We start from the raw sequence: 22,324 nt of genomic DNA, 5'->3' as shown, positions 1-22,324 counted from the left end.
GAATTTTAAGATAAAAATCAAACAGCACAAACATACTTCCTGGCCTAAAAAATCCCATTTCACATACTGTTGCTTAATTTCTAAAATGAAACTTAAAAGGCACAGGAAACTTCCATTGTGTGCTGGCCCATACGCTCCAGCAAAAACCTACAGCTTAATTCTACAGCTTAACAAGGCTTTTGATCATCCATCTGCTATTAACTCTTCTCCCTGCACTTTATCAGATAGTTGTGCCTCCTTTTACACTTTCTTATTTGTGCATAGTACTCTCTCTTCCTTACCCACCTACAACATCCAAACCTCCCTCACAAGGCAGGATAATCAGTTGAAGTAATGGTGCTAGAAGTAGTAGGTAAAACATTGATCTGAATTCCGGAAGAATGAAGTGACTGGGAGAGCCAAGGGTGAGATTTCTGGCATATTGTTTTTAAAAGTAGATGGAAAAATCACAAGCCTAAAGCATCTCTAATACCTATCCACTTCCTAGAGACACTCAACAAAATGTGCCTAACTTGGGAAATCATTTATGCAGTGTCAATTCTATAAAAATCTGTAACGCTGCAGCAATTTCAGAGATGACAAGAATTACAAAGCCAAATGCATTCATGTTAAATGCGGGAGATGGGTCTAACGCTGCCAGTGAAGAAAAGGCTTTACTTGAAGGTATATTTGTTAGATGCTGCTTGACTGGTTTGTCTTGGAAAGGTGTTCTCATTATTTTTCTTGATCATATTGCTAACTATACGTAGACGGCTTTTGTTTCTTTAAACAGAGCTACTTCAGTCTTCTCTTCTTAGTGGGGGTCTTTAATTTTCATATATTGAAAATATATTTAAATAATATGTTGGCACTTATTTTCTATACTACATATTATTTACACCATCAATTAAAAAAAAAATTGATACTTCACTTGTCTGTCTAGTTGAAGGATAACATCACTGAATACTAATTTGCCAAGTTGTTACATCAAAAAGGAATTAGTTGATCCATTTTTCAGTTTCTAAATTTAGTACACTAGTAACACAAACCAGCATCTTAAAGAAAGTTCTGTTCATGTTTATTTAAACCTATTTAGAAAGAAAAGCAAATATATTTTATAAAATTCTACCTCTGCTAGCATTTTACCTTCAACCGATAAAAATATGTATTTTACAGCTTCAGTAGCATAATCAGTTCATGGTTGAAAAGCAGCTGAAGCAACACATTACAAAAAAGCCCAGTGATAGCAGATGTAGTACTAATACTTTGAAAATAGCCCTGCCCAAAGCAGCTGACTCATGGTAACATGCCTGCCTGGTGCCTCCCCTTGCTGGGAAGCAGCTGCCTTACCATGTGCTCAGCAGAACTTCAGGCAGCAGCACACAGTGGGTCAACACTTGAACTACCCCAAGGACAGAGAGAGGCTGCTCACCCCACTGATGGACATCCCTCGAGAAGTTCAGAGGAGCTAGGTAAGTGGCAGAATTACTAAACAATGTAATAAGGTGGGATTGAGACAAAGGTGCCAGTTTAAGGGTCTTGGAATTATAACTAGGACAAAAAAGCATCTTCAGAGGCCAGGACTGAAAGCCTTGTACTGAGAGAGTAGGAAAGGAAACAGGTGAGAAATAGAATTACAGAATAGTTTGGGTTGGAAGCGACCTTAAAGATCATCTAGTTCCAACCCCCTTCCCATAGGCAAGGACATCCCACTAGTCTAGGCTACCCAAGGCTCCATCCAACCAGGCCCTGAACACCTCCAGGGATGGGGCAGCTGCAGCTTCTCTGGGCAACCTGTGCCAGTGCCTCACCGCTCTCATAGTGAATAAATTCTTCCTTATATCTGGTCTAAATCTGCCCCTCTCCAGTTTACACCCATTGCCCCTAGTCCTATCACTACAACCCTTTGTAAACAGTCCCTCCCCAGCTTTCTTGTAGCCCCCTTCAGGTACTGGAAGGTTGTTATAAGGTCTCTTCTCCAGGCTGAACAACCTCAACTCAGCCTGTTCTGGTATGAGAGGTGCTCCAGTCCTCGGATCATCTTTGTAGCCTCCTCTAGACCCGTTCCAACAGCTCCATATCCTTCTTATGTTGAGGATTCCAGAACTGGACACAATACTCCAGGTGAGGTCTCACAAGAGAGAAATAGAGGGGCAGAATCACATCCCTAGGTCATTTTATATTGTCTTTAAAAATAATAAAGCAAAGTACCTTTGAATAACTGTTTTACGTATACAGAAAAACATAACTGGTTTACTGGGCACACCTCTGTCATGTAATGATTAATCTCTTTTTCAGGCCTTGGGATTCTTATGGGAAAACTGTTGTGATAACCAGAAGACTCTTAATATACAGCCCAGGGTTATCTTGCAATCTACAGCATTTATCCCTAGTGCCTGTCCAATCTTTTAGCTTAAGTAGTTCTCTCTTCTTAGTCTTTAGCTGCAGACTTGTCTACAGAAAATAATTATTCATTTCTCAGCTTTTGTTTTGTTGGATAAAAAAATGCCATGCTTACAGATTCTTCTTTATACTCTCCATATTGTCCTTGTTGCTCTTCTTGCTATTATTTCAGAGCACACGTGCGTTTCTTTTATATGGCTGCCCCAAATAGTATGTTGAATTCCTGATTAAACCTCACCAAGGGCCTGTAAAACACTGTTATGGCTTCCTTATCTTTCTTGTAAACAAACCTTAAGATTTCACATATTATTTAATAAGTACATTATATTAGTGGCTCAAGGTACCTCAGATTATTCTGCACGCATCTGCTATGGCCCTATGCAGTCATGTTATTAAAACAAATTGTTGCTAGTGTGCATAATCCTAATTTTTACTCCATTTTTCTTTTTCCTCCCATATCACAAAAAAAAAATCATCAGCCTATATAATACTCTAATCCTCCTCCTTATAAATAGTCACATCTAATACAGCATTTACAGTGAACTACCACTTATTTAAGAGTTAAATAACTTACGACTATATTTTGAGAAAATTCATTAATATGCCTGCTCCAATCTACTATCTTCTCTCACTCCTACAGGTTGCTATTTCTCTTGCGTCTATTGCAAATTCAGTTTGGAATTCTCATCCTATAAAATCCAGTTACAATAGTCCAAGGGAAGAATATCTAATTTACTTCCTTGCCTAAACAAGTAAAACCAATAGACTGGTACAATATATTCTGGGAAAAACACAACATTGTATTTCACTGACTTTGTAATGATTTTCTAAAAGTTTCACCATTTCTTGGAAGCTTTAGTGCTGTTACATGCAAATGGTATGCACACACAAGAAGCACTCAGCTTCTAGAGCTCATTTACCAGCCTCTCTCACCTGTTGACACTGCAAAACTTGACAGATCTCTTCACTTGTTCTTTGCTCTCTCAGGATTTCATTTATGCCATGGCAGCCCACGACTGTTTGAAAATTACAGTGGAAAGCTACACCAGAAAACTTTCTTGCTGATTTGTTAGCCTCAACGCCAAATAGGTTTTCTTTTCATGGGTAGTACTACTCTTCTTTACAATCTACTGTTTGATGTTCTATATTTTTATATGTAAACTTCAGTAATGTTATTTGACAGAAGCTTTTGCATGGAATTATCTTTCGCATTCAACTTGAAAAGAGAGAAATCCACTTTGACTGCAAAAATAGGAATGGGAAAGGAAAATGACAGGCTGCTAACGATAGACTTGGGACAGACGAGAATTCATTAAAGTCTCAACTGAAATTACCAGCTATGGTGCCTGATTATACTGATTTTCTTCCTGTCAGAAGCCTCTCCTAATAATTTTAGTTTGCATTGACTTAAACACAACGGAAATACCTCATGCAGACACATCTTAGTTCTATGAAAGTATAGCCAAATGTAAGAATTATATAACGTGTTAAATTTTTTAATCACAAGTATCATGAAGATTTGAAGTTCTGTACATAATGTATTGAAGTTTTTGTCCTACTAATATTTAATTAGATTACAAATGGGTCCTCAAAACAAAGAACAGGGCTTAGACAGGAGTTTTTCAACTCAAGACCATTTGTACCAAATGAGGTATTATAATAGAAGACTACATATATAGTTTTGCTCTAAGCCTCTTAACATTAAAAGCATGCAGGAAAAAGTCCTTTATAAATTAAAATAAATTTGAACTAGAAGATCGAATCCTTTATCGATAAAAGTAACTTTGTATTAAAACATCATGCTCCTCTTTAAAGAGACATTATGAAAAAGTTATTGTGATAATTTCTATTTCTGTCCTAGAGCAACTGGAGCAAGAAGTATTTTAGCAGTCTGATCATTATTCCGGCATCTTAACCAACTGACCCGTTCATCTGGTCTGCGATACCTGGTATGATGATCTCAGGGACATCCAGAATGTTGCCAAATGAAGCAGTTTTACGATGGCCTCGTTTAGGCTTGGAATAGGCTGAAAAAATACACATATACAATACACATGCAAAACACTAAAATTGCAATAGCAAAATTATTGAATTCCTAATACTGCATTTTTCATAGACTTGGTTAAACTATAGTTCATGCAAAAATGTGTCATGCAGAATAAACTGCATTGCCTTCCACTCATGCTTACACATATTAAAGCAATTGTTAAAAAGCAAAAAATGCAGAACTAGATGTCATTACAACACCGTGTAATTAGTTATAGTTAGCAACACAAAAGTCAAACACAGAAAGCAGCATGGCCACAAGGAAGGGAAAACCCAAATATAAGTACCCAAACCGAGAACAAATTAAATTATTTCTGATCACCTGTATATGCAGAATAAATTCCTGACTACCTGAACTTACAAAACCTTTTCTTTTTAGTGTTACGTACAAACTATTTTGTAAACATGACTAATAGTTAGTTACTTCTGTTTCTTTGAATCACCTCCTTTTAAATGAAATCTCATCTGTCTCTGAAAAACTGCTTACTCTTATTACGTTTGACAACCACTCCTGCCTTCCATTCTTTTATCCTATTAGCGCAGATTTTTTGCTTCGCCAACTGGATATGACCAACCTTTTCAGTTTTGAATCATGTTGCAGAAACATTATATGCTTTCAAATAAAATCTATTAAAACTTTTTAAAATTTTTATTTTACTACTTGTGTACTTTAAGATAAATAGTTCCCATTTAGAGAAAAGACTAGCTGCACCCCCAAGGATAGAACATTGCAGCAAAACTCAATAAACTTAAGTAATGGTGAAGTGCATTATGTGATTTACCCTTACGATTAATCTAGCAAGAGATGGAACAAGAAGATTAAATAATTCTTGACCTGATTTACAGCAGCCCAATTCTCACCTAGCCACAAAATCTTTTTCAGGTTCACAGCATCTTATTTCTGCCACACAGTTAACAAGATTAAGAAACAAAGCAGAACCAATACAGTGCTGTTTCAGCTTTCTTTGACAGTTACAGTTAGATTGGTTTGACCTAATTTCTAGTAGTTCACTACTGCCTGAAGTGATTTCTTCAAAGAAATAACTAGTATGTTCAATATATACACATTTGTTTCCAGAAAAAGAAACCCTAGTCATAACAATAAATATTACCTGAAATAATAACCATTATTCAGAGCAATGTACTTAAGGAAGACAAACCAGGAAAATTAAAAATTCACACAAAAGAGGGCCAGGTTATCTCTACTAACGTAAAGAACTTACATTGACTTTAGAGTATAAGTGACCAAAGTGAGTCCTCACATATTTTAATATAAACCCAGCATGTTGTTATTATCAGTAACTACACAGCTGCCTTCTGTGTTAGGAAACCTTTAGAGATATTCAGGTGAGATGTGCTACACAACCATCCAGTCAAAGACTGACAATACAGAAGACAAATCTTGGATGAAGGCTTCAAAATAACAACATAAAAGTAAAAAGTGTTTAGGGCAAGATAAATATTATTTCATGAGTAACTTCAGTAAAACAAGACCCTGGAGAAATCATAATACGATGAAGAACAAAAATGGAAGTCACGGTGCACAAGAAAGCCAACATATGATGCATATTTCCTTATTAATTACAGCTCCTCAATCACCCTGATTTTCAGATTGGTAGAAAAATACCAGAACAGCTAAATAACCCTGGACTAACCAAAATAATTTTGTCTGATTATTTAAATCTATGATTACATACCGTAGCAAAGTTTCACATAGTAAACTTAAAACCTAAATTTTGTGTAAACAAAACAATATCTCTGATAAAGAAAAGAGACAAGAAGTGTTTGCCAAGTATACGCTTATATATTAATTCACTCTTCTGGAAAGTATAAAGATTGCTTTCGCCATAAAATGATGTAGTTATAGTTAGAAGTAAATTCCAGTTCACTCGGAGACAATGTTTAGAAAGAAAAGTTTTGAGCTATCTGAAGCAAACCTGGCAAAACACCTGTAGCTTTATTTTTTTTAAACAAAAGGTACCAATGTTTTGTTAATCTCAATCTGATGAATAAAATGTAACTCTGTTTCTCTTTCTGAAATCTGCCAAAATGGATTTTAAAACTCAGTGGGAACATGCTGAACTTTAAATCCACTTCTTTATTTCCAAAATAACATTTTCTTCAAGGTTATTCCTATAGTATTTTGAAATTATTGTGCTAGCAGAGATGGAATAACATTATTTCAGATGCAGTGAAGAAAGTTGTGCATTTGGAATAGGACTGATACTTAAAAGTCTCATAATGATTTTTTTAAAAGGTAAAAAAGTCTAACTCTTCGCTTCTGCAATCTTAAAAGTACTCAATTAAAATACTCAACCTAGTTGATGGCACAACCATGAATGAAGTCATTCTCCTCCCTAATTAATAAAGGACAACAAAGACTACATGAAAAGTTGAAGTATTTCCATACGGTTAATGGTATTAACCTTCTGTAAGACTATGCATGTTTTACATCATATTCCTTCTTTCCTTCCTTCAAATTCCTTAGTCCATCCCCCAAACATCCTTTAATTTTACCTGTGATGGAAGCTATCCTTGCTTCTATTTCAGACATGTCAGCACTCATCCTTTTGGCTTCTCCTGAAACAAGGGCTGACTGTGGTCGTGCACGAACATCTGACAAGCTCTCCACACTGCTTCCACGAGATGGGGGTAAACTCAAACGGCCAGGATCACCCTGTTTCAACATTCACATTTTTAGAAAGGAAAAAAAATTCTGCAGAAGCCCCTCTATGATATGCCCTGTATGTAAGCTAAAATATATTTCTATAATGTGCATTTTAAAAGTGACAATATTAAAAATTTATAATTCAAGAAAATGGTAATAATATAACTATTATTAATGTACAAGAACGAAATATCTCAAATTTCAAAATAATCTAAGTACACAGATAAAAATTGAGCAGAATTAGGCAAACACCGTCACAAAAGAATCTTTTTCATCCTACTTTACAAAATTCACGTAAATATTTAATCCTTTCACGTCATACTGTTATAAATTAAGGCAGTGATTTTTAAATCTAGTTTTTTTTACCTAATGATTTCCTTTAAATAAAATGAACTATTTCCTTTACTTACTTGAAGATCTTATTGGAGACTTCCAGTTTACCTTTTTGGTATCACTTAATATTTTCCATCCCCTTTCATACCCTTTTCCTACAACTAACTGGCTCCAACTTGGTACTGTCTTTGAAAGACATAACACTTTTAACACTTTTGTCCATCTTTTTCCATTTCATTATTGTGGTTCAAAACTGCACATGTCAGCTTACCGGCTGCTTGGCTGTATTTTTCATTTGCTGTGCCAATTTTGACTCTAAACGTTTTATAGTGTCATTGGTAGAGGCTCCTTGGAAGTCACTTGGTTCCATGTTAGCATCACTCTTGTTACTTGTGTTTGTAGAAGTGATGTCCATGAATGAACCTACAAATCAATAACAAGGAGAAATATTTGAGAATTTCCATTAGAAACACCGAAGTGCATCTCTTCTCTTAGGCAAGCTACGAGACTGCAATAGATGCACTAATGTAAAAAGTAAAAGATGGAATACAAGACTAAGTACCACAAAGACATAGTGAAGTCAATCTTGACTTGCTCTGAGATTGTTGGGGTAGATGTTATATTAACAACACAACCAGCAACCTCATTCACAATTAATGACAAAGTCCATCATTAACCACAGAGGAGCACAAATACCTGAAAAATAACACAATATATATTCACAGTTTAAAGTGATAAATCACATCTTAAAATGATGTGCAGAGGGGTGGAGAACAGCCAGTCAAGTCAGTACAATGCTACAGCTGAAAAGATTTTGTCCTATACAGGTCATGAAGTTGCATAGTAGCCAGGTTAACTTTATCCATCATAACAGCAATTTGTTTAGAGCTAGAATATGAACCAACCAAGCAGTGGAAGGTGAAGATGTGTAAGATTAAAAACCATTGAAGTGGGAAAGCTGTACTTTAAAAAATGATATGACCTAATAATCTTTATTTTCTATTATTAAAATGATTTCTCCGAGGACAAGACTACCTGAAAGCCAAGCCCACATTCTATTCCATTCAGTTTTCTAGTGACTTCCTTGCACTGAATTTGAATTACTGTATTTACTGCATCTAACATAAACCAACTGAAAGTTTAAATTCTGGATACCATAACTGAAAGCAGGTGCAACTTTAAAGAATAGGTAAAAATTTTAAAATGTCAACCTCCAAACTTTACATGTAAGAGTGCTAATTGCTAGCAACTTTCATGGGAGGGGAAGGGGTGGTAGAAAGACCTTAAACCTGGACACTCAGAGACAGCTCTGATTATATGCTTGTCCTCCATTAAAAGTACACTTCAATAAGATCATGTGGCTGAGAACACTAAGTATGATATGGTACAAGATCTTAACAAAAAGTAAGATTCTTGCCAATGCTTAAGATTTTGGAAAGGTTACCTTACTCAATTTGAGTTCAAAATCAATATGAGAATATGTGACTGATAATCCACCTGCTTAATTTCGCTTTGCTGTTCTTTTATCTTATTTATACAAGCGTACCTGTACTTGTGGCAGAGTTGCTTTGGCCTTCATCTGAATACTGGCAAGGATACTGTAGAGGTTCATCAGCTCCTGGAAAGTACTGTGAATAAACAGCAATGATTTGTGAAAGACAACATCAAAGAAAGCAGAAACATTTATAAATATAAATATGAATAGTATTTATAATAATGCTTACAATTTATTTAGAAAACAAATAAACACAATTATTTTTATATATATTAAAACACATCTATGTCTAATTTTAATGATTTCCCTACATGCATTATGAGTTGGTATCTCTCTTCCACAAGGAGAGGAATCATTTCCCTTCTCTACTATAAGAATTTGGTAACTTTAATCAAAAAGAGAGAAATGGGGAGAGAACATGCAAGCCCGCCTTTAGAGTGTGATAAAAGGCATACCTTTTATAATTAAATTTCCCAAATTTATACGTTAAGAAATTATTAAGATACTAAGATAAATTTTTATACCCGCATCAAATGTGTCATTATTTTAACAATTTCCTCCATGGACGGTCGTTGTGAAGGATCCTTGGACCAACAACGGGTCATTAAACTCTCAATTGGTTTAGGTAAGTTTTTGATCAGCGGTGGTCGAGTACCTATAATTGAAATTAGAAAAAAACCCCTTGATTTGTTAAACAGACTGTAATATGACTCACAGCATCTGATCTCTCTCTGGTATTTTGCTAAATAAATACAGGAAATCATATAGTTAATTGCAGTCTGAAAAAACTAGCCTGTACTTAATTTTCTCTCTTATAAACAAAAACTTGACAAAAAAGGTTCCTTTGTATTACATACAACTTACAATCACATACAAACAAGTAGAAAGAAAATTAAAGTTGTCCTTCAGTAGAGGTTTGAATAAATTCACTGTCTGACCAAATACAACATATTACTATGGCTAATGAATATGTTACCACTTTCTGAAGAATAAAGCTTTTGACCAAACTAGGAAGCAGGCAATATCAGTTTCTAATGCTGTAATTGCAAGAAGAAAGAAAAAAAAAAAGGGAAAAAAGTATTTTTGAGGGCTAATTTTGATCTTTTCATGACCTTACACATTTTTATTATATATTTTACTTCAAGTGTTGTATAACTATTCAGCTGGTTTTTGGTTCAAGTTTCTACTCTTTTTACTATTTCAGTGATAGGTACAATTAACGGACATCCAGTTGTGTTTAACACGAGATGTAGTGGCATCTAGCATAAAACCAGCAAGTATTTAAAAATGTATTAACTATAACAATTAATACAGGAAATAAGAGTGCCACACAGGTTTTAAGCAAGATGAAGCACACTAACAGTTTCTTCCTAAGGAAATAAAAGAGTGGGAAGACAAAAAAGAGAAAAAGAAAAAAAAAGAAATTTTTAAAGCAAAAGTAGAGACAGACAAGGAATTTGTCTTCCCCTATAGGATACTCCCACACCTTATTGACGCTTTCTGATTTATGACTATTACATTTACGCTTACTTTTACAGTTAATGCTTTTATGCAAGGCATTCGCCGCTCCCAATCTCAACAACTCACATCCTTGAAAAATTGAAATGGAGAGTCTCTTTCATAATTCAAGAATTCTGTTTGCAAGCATCTATCTTTGCGCCTTACTATGACTGTAAAGCTCATCCATCCATCCTACCACTGTCTGCCCCTTTCTCCTCTTCACTGAGCAGGATGCCAGTGCTCACCTTAAGCTTCTATCACTTAGTAGCCAACAACGAAACTCAGGCAGAGTATTAGCCTTCACTGCTTGTTTATCTTGTTTATCAACTACATATTCTGAACAAGTTTGTGCTTTCCTTGATGCTATCTTTCACAAATGGCAGAAACTTTGCAGTTATTCACTGAACTACTGCACTATCATTACTTTATTCTTAAAATTCTGCTCTGCCATGGTACTTAAAACACAGTTAAAAAAAGTTACAACACTAGCACAAAGATACTATTCAGACCAATGTTGTATCACTGCTTTCTTTTTCCACTTGAATCCAACCAATCAGTCCATCTCCTGATTATATTCTAAGCTCCTAAGAATCTATTTCATATAAGTAAGTAGCACAGCACAGTTCTGCTCCATGACTGCTGGTATCTAGCCACAGAAGTAAAACAGTGCCCCAGCAGAACACAAAAAACCCCCAATAGATGAAAAACAAAGTAACATTTTTAATGCCTACTAGTCCTGCAGGAGTTTGACAGTTTCTAGCATTTCTAAAGACAGGTCAGGTTACTGCAACTCACATATTTACTGTAGACATCCAATTACAAGAAAAAATAATCATTCATGCAGACGGACAGGTTGTAGGTTCACAGTGTGGGATCACTTTTAAAATGGAATGTCTTCTCCATTGTTTGATCACATGGTAGTTATGTGTAAGGCAGGAAATGCAAGCACTGTAGCAGCAAAATAACAAAAAATGCACTGACACAAAAGTGGCAGCATCTCATAAGTCTTTACGAAAAATGCATATTTAGTGAAGTATAAAACAGAAAACCTACTAATTTAAAGCCACACAGTTGTGAGTGTTTAGCAAATTTATAGGCAAAATACACAACTTCAAACACCACGAAATATTTTCAACTCACCATTGTGAACTGCCCACATTATGCGGAAAGCAGGACCACCAATCTCATCAAAAGGTTTCCTGCGGGTGATTACCTCCCAGAGAATAATACCCCAACTGAAAACGTCACATTTTTCACTGTAATTGCTACCTGGAAGAAAGCCATCAATATAATTTGTCTCTTTTCTATAAAACACATTTAAAAAGTACACTTTGAGCTGATAAATAGGTCTACATGCTTCCTTTCACTTCACATTTGTTTTACTGAGAAAAACAGTTCTCTAAAGCTGTCTCATTCACACTAAGTCTGAAATTATTTGACAGCAGGATTGTTCAGAATGCCTCTCTCTGGAAATCAATTCTTTTCACTCAGAGTTATCCTGAAATGATAAAATACATCAGTTTTCTTACAAATATAAACCATAATTTATTAAGCTGCAAAGACTTTTGCATTCAGGATTTTACTGACTATGCTTGCTTCCTCTAAATATTCTTTTTCAACTCACTTCTTCCACATTAGTCACAATGTGCCAGCCAATAACATTCCAGTCATATCCATTGCTCTTTATTAATTACAGGTTTTTAGCAGAACTAGTAAGGTAACATATGAACAAATCAGCAGATTTCTCTATTCCTCACCATCTTATTTAGTATTTGTTTATTATCCTTTTTATTTTTGTCATGTTATTACTTAAAGCTCTTTGACCTTAAGTTCAAGTATTCGCTGTTCTCTCATCAGGTAACAGACCAACATAAGAATAATGCAGACACAATGATTCCTTGAATTATGCAATTATCCCAAAGCAATTTTAAAACAGATCCTACAAAAGTGAGTTCTGAGATTAGAACACTTACTGTCTTTCGCTTTATCCTGATCTCAATGATATTATTTTCATTTAGATGATTTGATCTCTCAAGGCTTTCAGTGCCCTAACATTTAAAATGGCAGGAAAAATCCTTAATATTAAGGAAATCGCTTCAGTGAGCACTCTGCCATCTAAACCAGATACTTCTTGTGCCTTAATTGTTCTCATCTAAAAATGTTACAACTAGAAAAGTGCTAAAATACTATAAGCATTTATTCCACTGTTGAATTCCGATGTAGTAGCATAAGCAAATTTTTAACAACTTTGACATGCGACGTAATTTTAGTAATGACTTTTTCAAGAGTAATCTGATGTGCTACATCATAGAAGCTACCAGATTCCTTTCTTTCCTTGATAATTGTTCTTGTCTAAAGATTTGTTTTATCAGTAAATGCTTTCAGACAGAAGTCCATAAAACCAACTGTAAACTGAAGGCTTTTGCTGCTGTCCAACAACAAATTTGCGACACAAGATTTCCTTGTTTAGCTTTGCAGAATTCATATGCCAGAGAATTAGGATATGTAGTATAAATCCCTACTACAGTACATTTATTTCAAAATCTGTTTTAGAGTAATATTTTTCACTAAAAAAAGAATCTATTGATAACTTTTATCCTAATTATGCATTTGATCATTTCTAAAATAAATCTCTTATTTATAAAATTTCATTTAACAGTAAACAAATATTAAGAAAAGAAACATTCCTAGCTACTGTTAAAGAACTAGAATAGGTGCTTCTATGTAAAGTGACACAATGGAAATTTTTAGGCACTAGCGTGAAACAAATCACTCCTGGGCGGGTCATCTAAGCAACATGTGGGAGAAAAAGGTAACTTCAAAACAAAAGCACCAAAAGCAGTGTTCAGGAGGGAACACCTCCTAAAAATGTATATGGAGATACATAATTTGCTGCTCCTTTCTGGGATAGGGACAGTAAAAGAGGCCACTTGGATCCAGAATCTGGGAAGCAACTGCTGCACACAGGCACTTGCCAAATACATCAAAACCAGGACACCTGCTTCCTGCAGCAGGATGATGGCTTCTCCAGACCACTCTGCTAATGGCAATTATAATTTAAGGTACTGACTGGCTAAAAGTTGTTTAATTTTCACTCTAATATTGACTGCATTACTTCTCTGACAATCATGCAGCAATTATACCTATCTAATTATCATCAGTCTTCCCCGGCTACATTCCAAGAAATACCTTGTTTTCCTACTTCGCTAAATTAACTGTTAATAACAAGTTCCTCAGTATGTAGGAAAGAGCAAGCATACCAAATCTCTAGATTACACAAAAAGCAGACAAAGAGGGAGTTACAAGAAAGTGGGGTATTGAAAATGAAGGCAATTATGTTCAATTTAGAGACACTAACAGGGAAATTCTAAAGATAAAAGCTGATCAGAATAGGGAGTGAAAGTAATGACAGTGTAATCAAATGTCAGAAGAGTTTGAAATTATTTAAAAATCTCAGAAACAGCACAATTCTGGGGAAATAGCCCTCTAGCTGTGCTTTACTTGCTTATAAAATAAGAAACAGCAGCTGTGTAAAGGTAGTCCTTATGTAAATCTCAGCAATGATACAAACAAAAGTTCCACATCTTGGTGTAATTAACCAATACTAACATGGCAGAGTCAATTCAGTGCTGCTCTTTGCAACTCTGCAATATTATTTGGCGATATAAACTCATACAGATTTTTAAATAAATGCCAGATTTCTGCCAAGACTCTTGCAGTTGTTAGCTCGAACTTTAGTACACTGATTGAAATAAAGTCAGATTACATGATGCTCTTATTTCCTATACCAAGTTCATTCGCCATTGCATCCCTAGATAGAGCACATAACATTGTCACTGTAAATTATTGTTACCTTCAAAAACTTCAGGTGCCATCCAAGCAGCACTTCCCTTATTGTTGGTCATGTGTGTTTGAATATCACAGGCTGTACCAAAATCACAGATTTTTAGAACAGTCCCCCCAGCTACCAAGAGCAAACTGTCAAAGAAAAAAAAAATCAAATTGATCAAATTGAAATTGCAGATTGCAGCCTCATAATCAACTACTGATCTCTTTTTATTCCAAAAACTATCATTTTAATATAGTTGAATATCTAAAGCTTTGCTTCTCAGTGCTTTAGTTTTATGATTTGAGAAACGTTATTTGTGCCTAAGCTGAACATAGGAAATATTTTAAATATATATATAATGCATTTTATTAATCTTTATACATGCTAGATTTTAAATAAATATCTTTAGCCACAGTAAACCGCTAAGCATATACAGACAAAATTAGTCTTTCAGATGCCAGATGCTGAAAAACAAGTGCTGTAATAATTTCAACAAAAGAATGATCAAGACTCCCATTGATGTCAGTCAAAATTTTTTATGTAAATGAAAGCACCTGAAGTTACATGTTAACAGCACTCCCAATCAAAACTAGAGGTAGAAGAAAATTAAAGATTTAAAGTAGGGCTTCATGTTACAATTTTATCTGGTAACAACTGCACGCTACCTCCAAAATCCCCCTGCTGATCCCAATCCGTTTTCCCCTAATCTGTATAGCCAGATTTGAAGCTGTAAAATGAGTCACATAAACAAACTCACTGGGCAGAAACTTACTCATTTTTGGTTCAGTGGAAAGTGATGGAACATTCTAGCAGGGGTGGTGGAACAGGCAGAAGGAGGGGATAGAAGAGGATGGCCATGTGGGGAAAGAGTTCCAATATACCCGATAAAAGATCATGTTGAAACCAAGCAACCAAACAATCCCCCACCTAATGTTCTCATATTGAACACCACAACCCATTGTTAAATTGGGGCATTTTAAATGCCTCTGAAGATGGTTCCCTATCAAAGTCCTCTTCCATGATGAAGGGCAGATGCAGGATGTATTTCTAGTATAGCAGAAAGTAACTAAAGTGTCAAATGCACAGCTTTAATTTAGAGTATAGTACATCCCATAGTTAGTTTAAATTAAAGGTATTTCTTTCAAATACAATGAAATTTTTATAAATTATCTTAAACTCCAATTATAAGAAAACATGAAATATGAACCATAAACTTACTTTGGTGGTTTCAGGTCTCTGTGAATGAGAGCCTTAGGCTTCATACTGTGGAGATAGGCCACCCCTTGGGAACACTGTAAACACCAACTCATGGCATGTGCAGCAGTATAATGAGGCAGCGGTTCAGCACCATGCAACACTGCAAGACAAAGGCACAAACTAAAAAGAACTTTATTGCATATTACAACAGATACAACAGAGTTAACAACATAGCAGTCAGAAAGCTCTACGAAATCTAAATAATTATCAATGCCCCATCACTGCAACTGAAAATATCCTTCTGCAGACTGTAAAAATAATGGAATTGTCAAAATAATTTCCATTTTTAATAGATTTTCCATATTTTTTTATCTTAAAATTCAATATGAAAGGTGTTGCTTGTTCTCAGATATCCCTGGCAAAGTTTATGTTAAACAAACGCTCAGGGATTTGCAGTTTAAGAAAGAATCTTTACAGATATTCCACTGGAAAACCATAAATGACTTCTACAAAATGCAAGAAGCTGACCTCAAGAAACAAACCAGTGGATTGAAGTGTTTTTAAAGGCATACTCTTTTCTCCTTAAAATTATTTAAGAATTAAAAAAAAAACCACAAAATGATTGGGGTTAGAAGGACCTCTGGAGGTCCACCAAGAAGGGTCAAGCAGGCCACTTAGAGTCAGTTGCCCAGGTAGCTTCTGAGTATCTCCAGGGATGGAGACATGACTCTATATTTCAGATCGTGTTTTTCCTAGCACTAGCACTTCAGCTCCAGGAAGACACTATGTTGAAACGATACTCACCATTGTATAGAGAACCTCCTTCAGCATACTCCATAACAAGACACACCTTTGGGGGGGGAGGGGACAAAAAATAGGGATGTTTTAAATGTAGGGGCGGAAAACAGCTTTTGTAAACTGAAAGGAAAGTTCTTTGAGAGGAACTGCAAAGTCTCCATACCTAAGCTAATGGAAAACTTATCTATGAGGTAAAGAATCAGTTTGAATGGTACATATTTAAGAACAAGAAACAGAAATGAGTTCTACTTAGTTCCCACAGTAAGCTAGGTATGAAGAGAATGACTTCCCTCCCCACTTGATCCTTAAAAGCAAATGCTGTCTTCAAAGTGCAACACATTTGCCTTTACCTTTCTTTCAATGGTTGCTTACAAAAAATTTCAAATACCAAAGAAATTCACTGGTATTAACAAAAAAGGGATGCAGCATTATTTTAACAAATTAAATCATCTGTACTAGAATTAGCTAAGGATACATCTGTCCTGTCACAGTACTTGCTTTTCTGCTTTGAGAATTTGTAGGACTGTTTGTAGCTGTAGCAGAAAGAAAGAAAATCCCGAAAATTGCATATATGAGAATAGGAACTGATTTACAAGCCATGAATCATGTGTTGCTAATGTGTTTTCTTTTCTTACTGCTGATTTGCAGTTAATAGGACTACAGATACGAATGAGACCACATACGTAATATACCAGATGCTGTACTGACAAACTGAAGTATAACTGGTGTTTATAAACGGCTTTGGGATTTTCTTGAAAAAACTTATTTCTGATAGCAAGGGAAAGAAAAAACAAACCCCTGGAACTATCAATCAGCCTACATATCTGTATTTCCTTATTTTGGTTAAAAGATACAAAATATGTATAAAATACATGGTTTTGTATATTGAAGAAGCATTTTGTGCATTGATGTCTGAGTATGTTAAGCTAATCACCTTTTAACATACTGTAAAAGCTATAACTTACTGGGTTCAGACAGGCTCCATATAACTTGACAATATTGGGATGGTTTACTCGTGACAGTTGTCGAAGCTGCAAAACAAATCACATTTTATTTTAAACCATGGGGAAAACAAGGCTAATGCTTTATTTTCACATCTATAATTCATACACCACAACAGCAATTACAGTTTTGTATGTCTGCATAACCCTAGATGGTGATTTTAGGAATTACAAAACTGATGTCCTTGTTTGCAATTTGATTTATATAATTAGGTTTACGTTTAACTGGAACTGTATCTAAAAGAAACTGAAAAGAAATTTAATGTAAACAAAGTATTTTTTTTGTGGTGTATTTCATGACATTCATGTCATAACCACTGTGCAACAATGACCTCTATAGTTTTGGTGCTCTTCCTAGAATCTCCAGTCTTGGAATCCCCATTGTCTGACTACATAGTCTGAATCGTATCAGCTTTATTCACAATATAGACAATTACTGCAGACTCCCGTCCCCCATCTACAACTCCATAAAGTAAGCCAGCCAGTTTAATATTAATGTGACAGTTCCAAGAACCTACTACTACTCATACTAATTGATGATCAGTCTATTTTACACTGATTTTTCTTTCCCAGTAGATAGTAGAAGAGAAGGGAAAAGGATTTTCTTTCCCCTTTACACAGACTTCTGAGGCAGCTTATGCTGTTCATCAACTAGGAGGCTAATGTCATTTTTGTACACTTCAGAAGTTCTAAAAAAACAGAATGGAGTCTTACAACTGATTCCTGCACTGTATAAGGTTTCATGAATCCCAGTGACTACTGAACAATTTCTGGGATTACGGTCACAGATCTCTTTTCAAACAAAAATGCTAACAGAATGATCAGATCCACTCAGTATTAAATTAGACTCAGGTTAATAACATTATAAAACTTTACATGTCACAATGTATCTCATTTAAATTACAAGGTTAACTTTTGATTCTAGAAAATGCTATGTATCTTGGGAAGTTTATCAGTATATCTGAACTACTCGAGATCTTTCTGAAGAGGTAAACATTGAATGGCAAGAGTGATTGCCCTTAAATGAGTTACATGTATTAATAAACTTAAATGTAAGAAAAAAAAGACAAAATTATTAGAATTGTCGAAAAAACTAAGAAATACTTTCAAGCATGAATCTGATGGTATGAAGAACCTATGCTCTAGCCCCTGGAAGTGTTAATCAGCTCCAGGATTCTGGTGGATATTTCAGCCGCACCCTGACTCTGCATCAAGAATCCATGAACTGATACTTCCCTAGCCTGTGTCCCCTCTTATTTCCTGCCTTCCAGTTTTTATGGGAAGTGAACTGAAGGAGCTGCAGTGTGCTCTGACAGGTGCCCTGTTCTGCACGACAGGAAGTCCAGGCCTCTCTACTGGCTATAAGCTAAATTTACCTCGTAATATAGACACAGATTTTAGTGCACTAAGCGCACGCATGAATTTAAGAAAACAAGCTGTACCCAACCCCATGTTTTCCAGCAAAGCTACTGTACCTCTACAATGAAGGCTTTTCTTTCAGATTCACTTTCTATTTGTTTAATGGCTACATCTTTAGCTCGCCATTTTGCCTTGCAGACCACACCAAAGGCTCCTCTTCCAACAACCTAGAATAAAATAATATGAAAAAACAAAGTTAAAACTTGAAATAGTTTAATTTGCTGCACAAGACTTCATAAACAGAGAAGAAATTTACCTTAGAAAACTGAAGACACATAGAATCAAGTTTTGCAGAAGCAATTTAATATTATGCAATCAAAGCATAACTGGTGCTTAGCTAAATTTCCTCCAGAGATAATTTACAGAATAATTGGAAATTACATATACAAAACATTTTACTATTAAAATGCAGTAACAGTATTTCAGAAAAGTATGGTCTTAATTATTTCAAACAAAATTTGCTCAGAATAAAATTAGGGGAATGATGGCAAATTCATTTTGATAGATCTGACCAGTGATATATCTCTCATCTCTCTGCTGTATTGACTTAGGCTTGCTAGTAACAGGAATTCACACTTCTGAAATTTAAATGCATATGCAAACAACTGCACAGGACTATGCTGAAGTCTGGATGAAGTGTTCAATGTGCACAAAGTTATCCTTTCATTTTCTTACAGATGCCTCAAAAGTGTGGGAACAGTAATTTCTCCTGAAAGTCCTCCAAGTAAGCAGAGTGTCTGTATAAACTACGGTTTCTCTATTTTTGTGAGGTCTGCTTTCTAGTTTATTTTGAATTAATATTGTCTACAAATATACAAAACCAGACAAGAGTCCTAACTTTCACTGTAAATTCACAGATGCAAAAGTAGCAGCTCCTCCATACTATATTGTTCAAGAATCCTTTAACATTTGCTGTGAAGAAGGTCTAAGACCACGGTTACTTGGAGTAATTCTTTGAAACCAAGCACAAAAATGAAAGCAGGATATAGAGAAGTGTCCTTTTTCTACGAGGTCACTTTCAGCTACAGGTGAGTTATAAACTACAGTATATAAAATTTTCACTTCTTTTAATTGCATTCTCCAGGGGAAAAATGACAACATAACAGAAATGGCAACAAAACATGCACTTGCAATGTGAAGTTAAAACTGGAGGGTGACCAAAACAGAGACTGTAGCTGCTACAGAAAGTACAGACAAGCAGGTTGTTACACATACACCTGAAAGAGAGGTGGAGTAGGGAATGGAAGGCACAAAAAGCACAGAAGCAATTAAGGGACAGCAGCTCCTCCAACTCAAGAAAAAAAATGCAAGACTGGGCAGATGAGAAGGATGGGGGATGGAGAAGAGGACAAGGGGCTAAGTGGGCTGGTCTCTGATTCTGTATTTGGTCCTAGCAGCCACTCTTCACCACTGGTTTTAACAGCATTATGTTCTTAATCTCAAATAATAACACATGTATCCTAAGGAACAAAGCACCTGCTTTTAATGTAATAAACTTTTTGGGAGGTGATTGAAAAGAGGAGGTAAAGGAAGAGGAGTAGGGAAAGGGTGGAGTAGAAGCACTTATAAATGTGATTATCATAGCAATTTATTATGGCAGAATTTAATCTTGCTGTCTTCCTCAAATGGGTAATGCACACACTAGAACATTATTTAGGATAGAAAAACACACTTCTCAAAATGACAAAACTCTTCACTAGAAAGTCATAGTTATTTACAACTTTATCCAATAAAAAACAGAGATTATTCGGGAGGGAGAAGGGGTGGAAAGGAATATTCAAAATTAAAATAGAGATGCAACATAATTAAAGGACCCACAAAATGCTTACAAATAATATTGCATCTACATCACAAATAGCACGCTGATTCTTACAGGTTCACTAGTGAATCCACTCCTTAAAAGGATGTCTCCTTAAAAGAAAAGTGTGATTGGCAGGAGACGAGCGAATAACCACACACTCACAATGCTGAAAACAATGCAAACTGCTTGGATACTCATCCTTTGAGGAAATCACATTTAATAATTTCACCTCATTATTGAGATGCTCTCCAATATAGTAGTAATTTGGAATGCAAATTAAGAATGCTGATCCAGAGAAGATAATTCACGAAGTCAAGAATGTAAAAGCACCAGACTGTATTTGTCAAGACTTCATGTCAAAGCAAACTGACTATAATTTATGTAAACGATGCTTAGGTTAGGTTCTCCTCAGTGCTTTCCTGATAACTAACTAACTAAACAAATAAATAACTAAACTAAACTAAATAAACAGTGAAGCCAATTTCCCTTGAGGATGGGGTGAAAAAGGCTGAAGGTGTATAAATCAAGACCTTCCTAAACTTTCATGATGAATATGAGGAAGTCTGCAATCAAGTGTCCAATTTAAAGAGGGAAAAGAATGTAAACTAAAAAAACAAAAAAATTCCAAGATTTTGCATTAAGAAAGATGAGCAAAGGGGAAGTATGCTTAGCATTTTTTGAAAGATTACACACAGATATGAGAGGTGGCTGCCCAGGAATGATGATCAATGACATTTTTCTCTTCTGGTTTCCTTAATACACACAAAATTATTTCTCTCTTTTACATCACAATACAGACTTGGCCTACCAGGAGTTCCTGGCTTCTCATGTGGTTCACAGACTGAGTCTTACCACAAGATATCCACAGAACACGCCCCATTCTGCCCTGTGTCAAAAGGAACCTGTTGATTGTAACCTTCCCCTTAGCTACAGTAGTATAGGGCCTTGACTTTTCTCTTGATATAACACACACCAACTATTTTCTTGCAGTCCATAACTGAGGCTGGAAACACCAAACTACATGAATGATATTCAAGAAGCCTATGGAAACAGTACATACAAACAAGCTCGGAACAGTGAGTCACTGGAAGATCTAAAAGTCCCCAATGATTTCCCTTGGTATTTCCTCCTCTCTCTCAGACTGCGTTTTTAATAAAACTGCCTGATTTCTTGGAGTTGGCAGGCCCCCCACCTTCTTCTACTGGTGCAAGAGAGTTGTCCATTACAACCCTTCTACTCACTTCACACAGCACATGACCAGACCTACCGTCTCTGAAAAATCTCATCAGTCTGTGTGTGTGCCATACGTCTGCATTTCACAGAGGTGCTGATCTACTGAGCTCCCTGAATCATCTGCCATGCAAATACATGTAACTCAGAGAGCAGCCTGCTCACACCTGGGAAGTACGGAGGGCAGCCAGTTAAGGAGAGAAGGATGCCACAGAACAACTCCTGCAGGACGAAGCACACTGGAAGCAGCAATTCAGTTCCAGGTTTGCTGCTTCCCTACGACAGAAAGGAACCCAAACTGATCAAGTAACTGGGAAGAACTCTCCCCACATAAAACAATTTCTCTTAGCTGGATACAGCTGGTATTGTGTGGCAAAGCTGAATAAAGACTTCTTTTAGAAGGCTGCTTTTTCTAACGTACCTTTTCTCTTACTCTTTCCTAGGTTTTGACTACCACTCCCCTACATTTAATCCAATGACAGGGGAAAAACACCTGCAACTGGAAAACACTGCATCTATGTTAGCTAAAAAATTGGTCTGAGACATAGCCAATAAAATTTAATGAGTTCTTTTTCCTTAGCCTGAATCATTTGAAACAATTTGTGATTGGTCAGGCTTAGGTTTT

At 35.7% G+C, this 22,324-nt stretch overlaps 1 protein-coding gene and 1 long non-coding RNA gene across 17 annotated transcripts in view; one reads left to right on the top strand and one right to left on the bottom strand.

The window, feature by feature from the left end:
- The window catches only part of MAP3K7 (mitogen-activated protein kinase kinase kinase 7), a 104,047-nt gene that overhangs the window by 15,068 nt on the left and 66,655 nt on the right, over window positions 1–22,324 (bottom strand). For 4 of the 10 annotated variants that reach the window (XM_069851180.1, XM_069851185.1, XM_069851181.1 and 1 more), the window contains exons 2-12: window positions 18,725–18,835; window positions 17,214–17,279; window positions 16,255–16,300; window positions 15,472–15,610; window positions 14,278–14,402; window positions 11,565–11,693; window positions 9,449–9,579; window positions 8,976–9,057; window positions 7,701–7,852; window positions 6,946–7,105; window positions 4,329–4,409 (exon numbers count right to left, since the gene is read on the bottom strand). In XM_069851180.1, the coding sequence (XP_069707281.1) occupies window positions 4,329–4,409; window positions 6,946–7,105; window positions 7,701–7,852; window positions 8,976–9,057; window positions 9,449–9,579; window positions 11,565–11,693; window positions 14,278–14,402; window positions 15,472–15,610; window positions 16,255–16,300; window positions 17,214–17,279; window positions 18,725–18,835 (1,222 nt within the window). Of the gene's footprint in view, window positions 1–4,328; window positions 4,410–6,945; window positions 7,106–7,700; window positions 7,853–8,975; window positions 9,058–9,448; window positions 9,580–11,564; window positions 11,694–14,277; window positions 14,403–15,471; window positions 15,631–16,254; window positions 16,301–17,213; window positions 17,286–18,724; window positions 18,836–22,324 lie in introns of those variants that run through there. The other 6 variants (XM_069851182.1, XM_069851184.1, XM_069851190.1 and 3 more) reach the window with 4 other exon arrangements.
- On the top strand, window positions 895–22,100 carry LOC138717619 (uncharacterized). 7 transcript variants are annotated; one of them, XR_011336912.1, is made up of 7 exons: window positions 895–1,451; window positions 1,962–2,103; window positions 3,370–3,486; window positions 4,244–4,331; window positions 19,346–19,392; window positions 19,526–19,696; window positions 21,460–22,100. It is a non-coding gene; the product is annotated as an uncharacterized lncRNA (long non-coding RNA). The 7 variants fall into 7 exon arrangements; XR_011336910.1 differs by lacking the exon at window positions 1,962–2,103 and adding an exon at window positions 3,023–3,259 and having other exon boundaries at window positions 3,370–4,331; XR_011336913.1 differs by lacking the exon at window positions 3,370–3,486.

Source organism: Phaenicophaeus curvirostris, chromosome 2 (assembly GCF_032191515.1).
Source record: "Phaenicophaeus curvirostris isolate KB17595 chromosome 2, BPBGC_Pcur_1.0, whole genome shotgun sequence".
NCBI lineage: Eukaryota > Metazoa > Chordata > Aves > Cuculiformes > Cuculidae > Phaenicophaeus > Phaenicophaeus curvirostris.
This window is presented reverse-complemented; position numbering and strand designations above follow the sequence as displayed.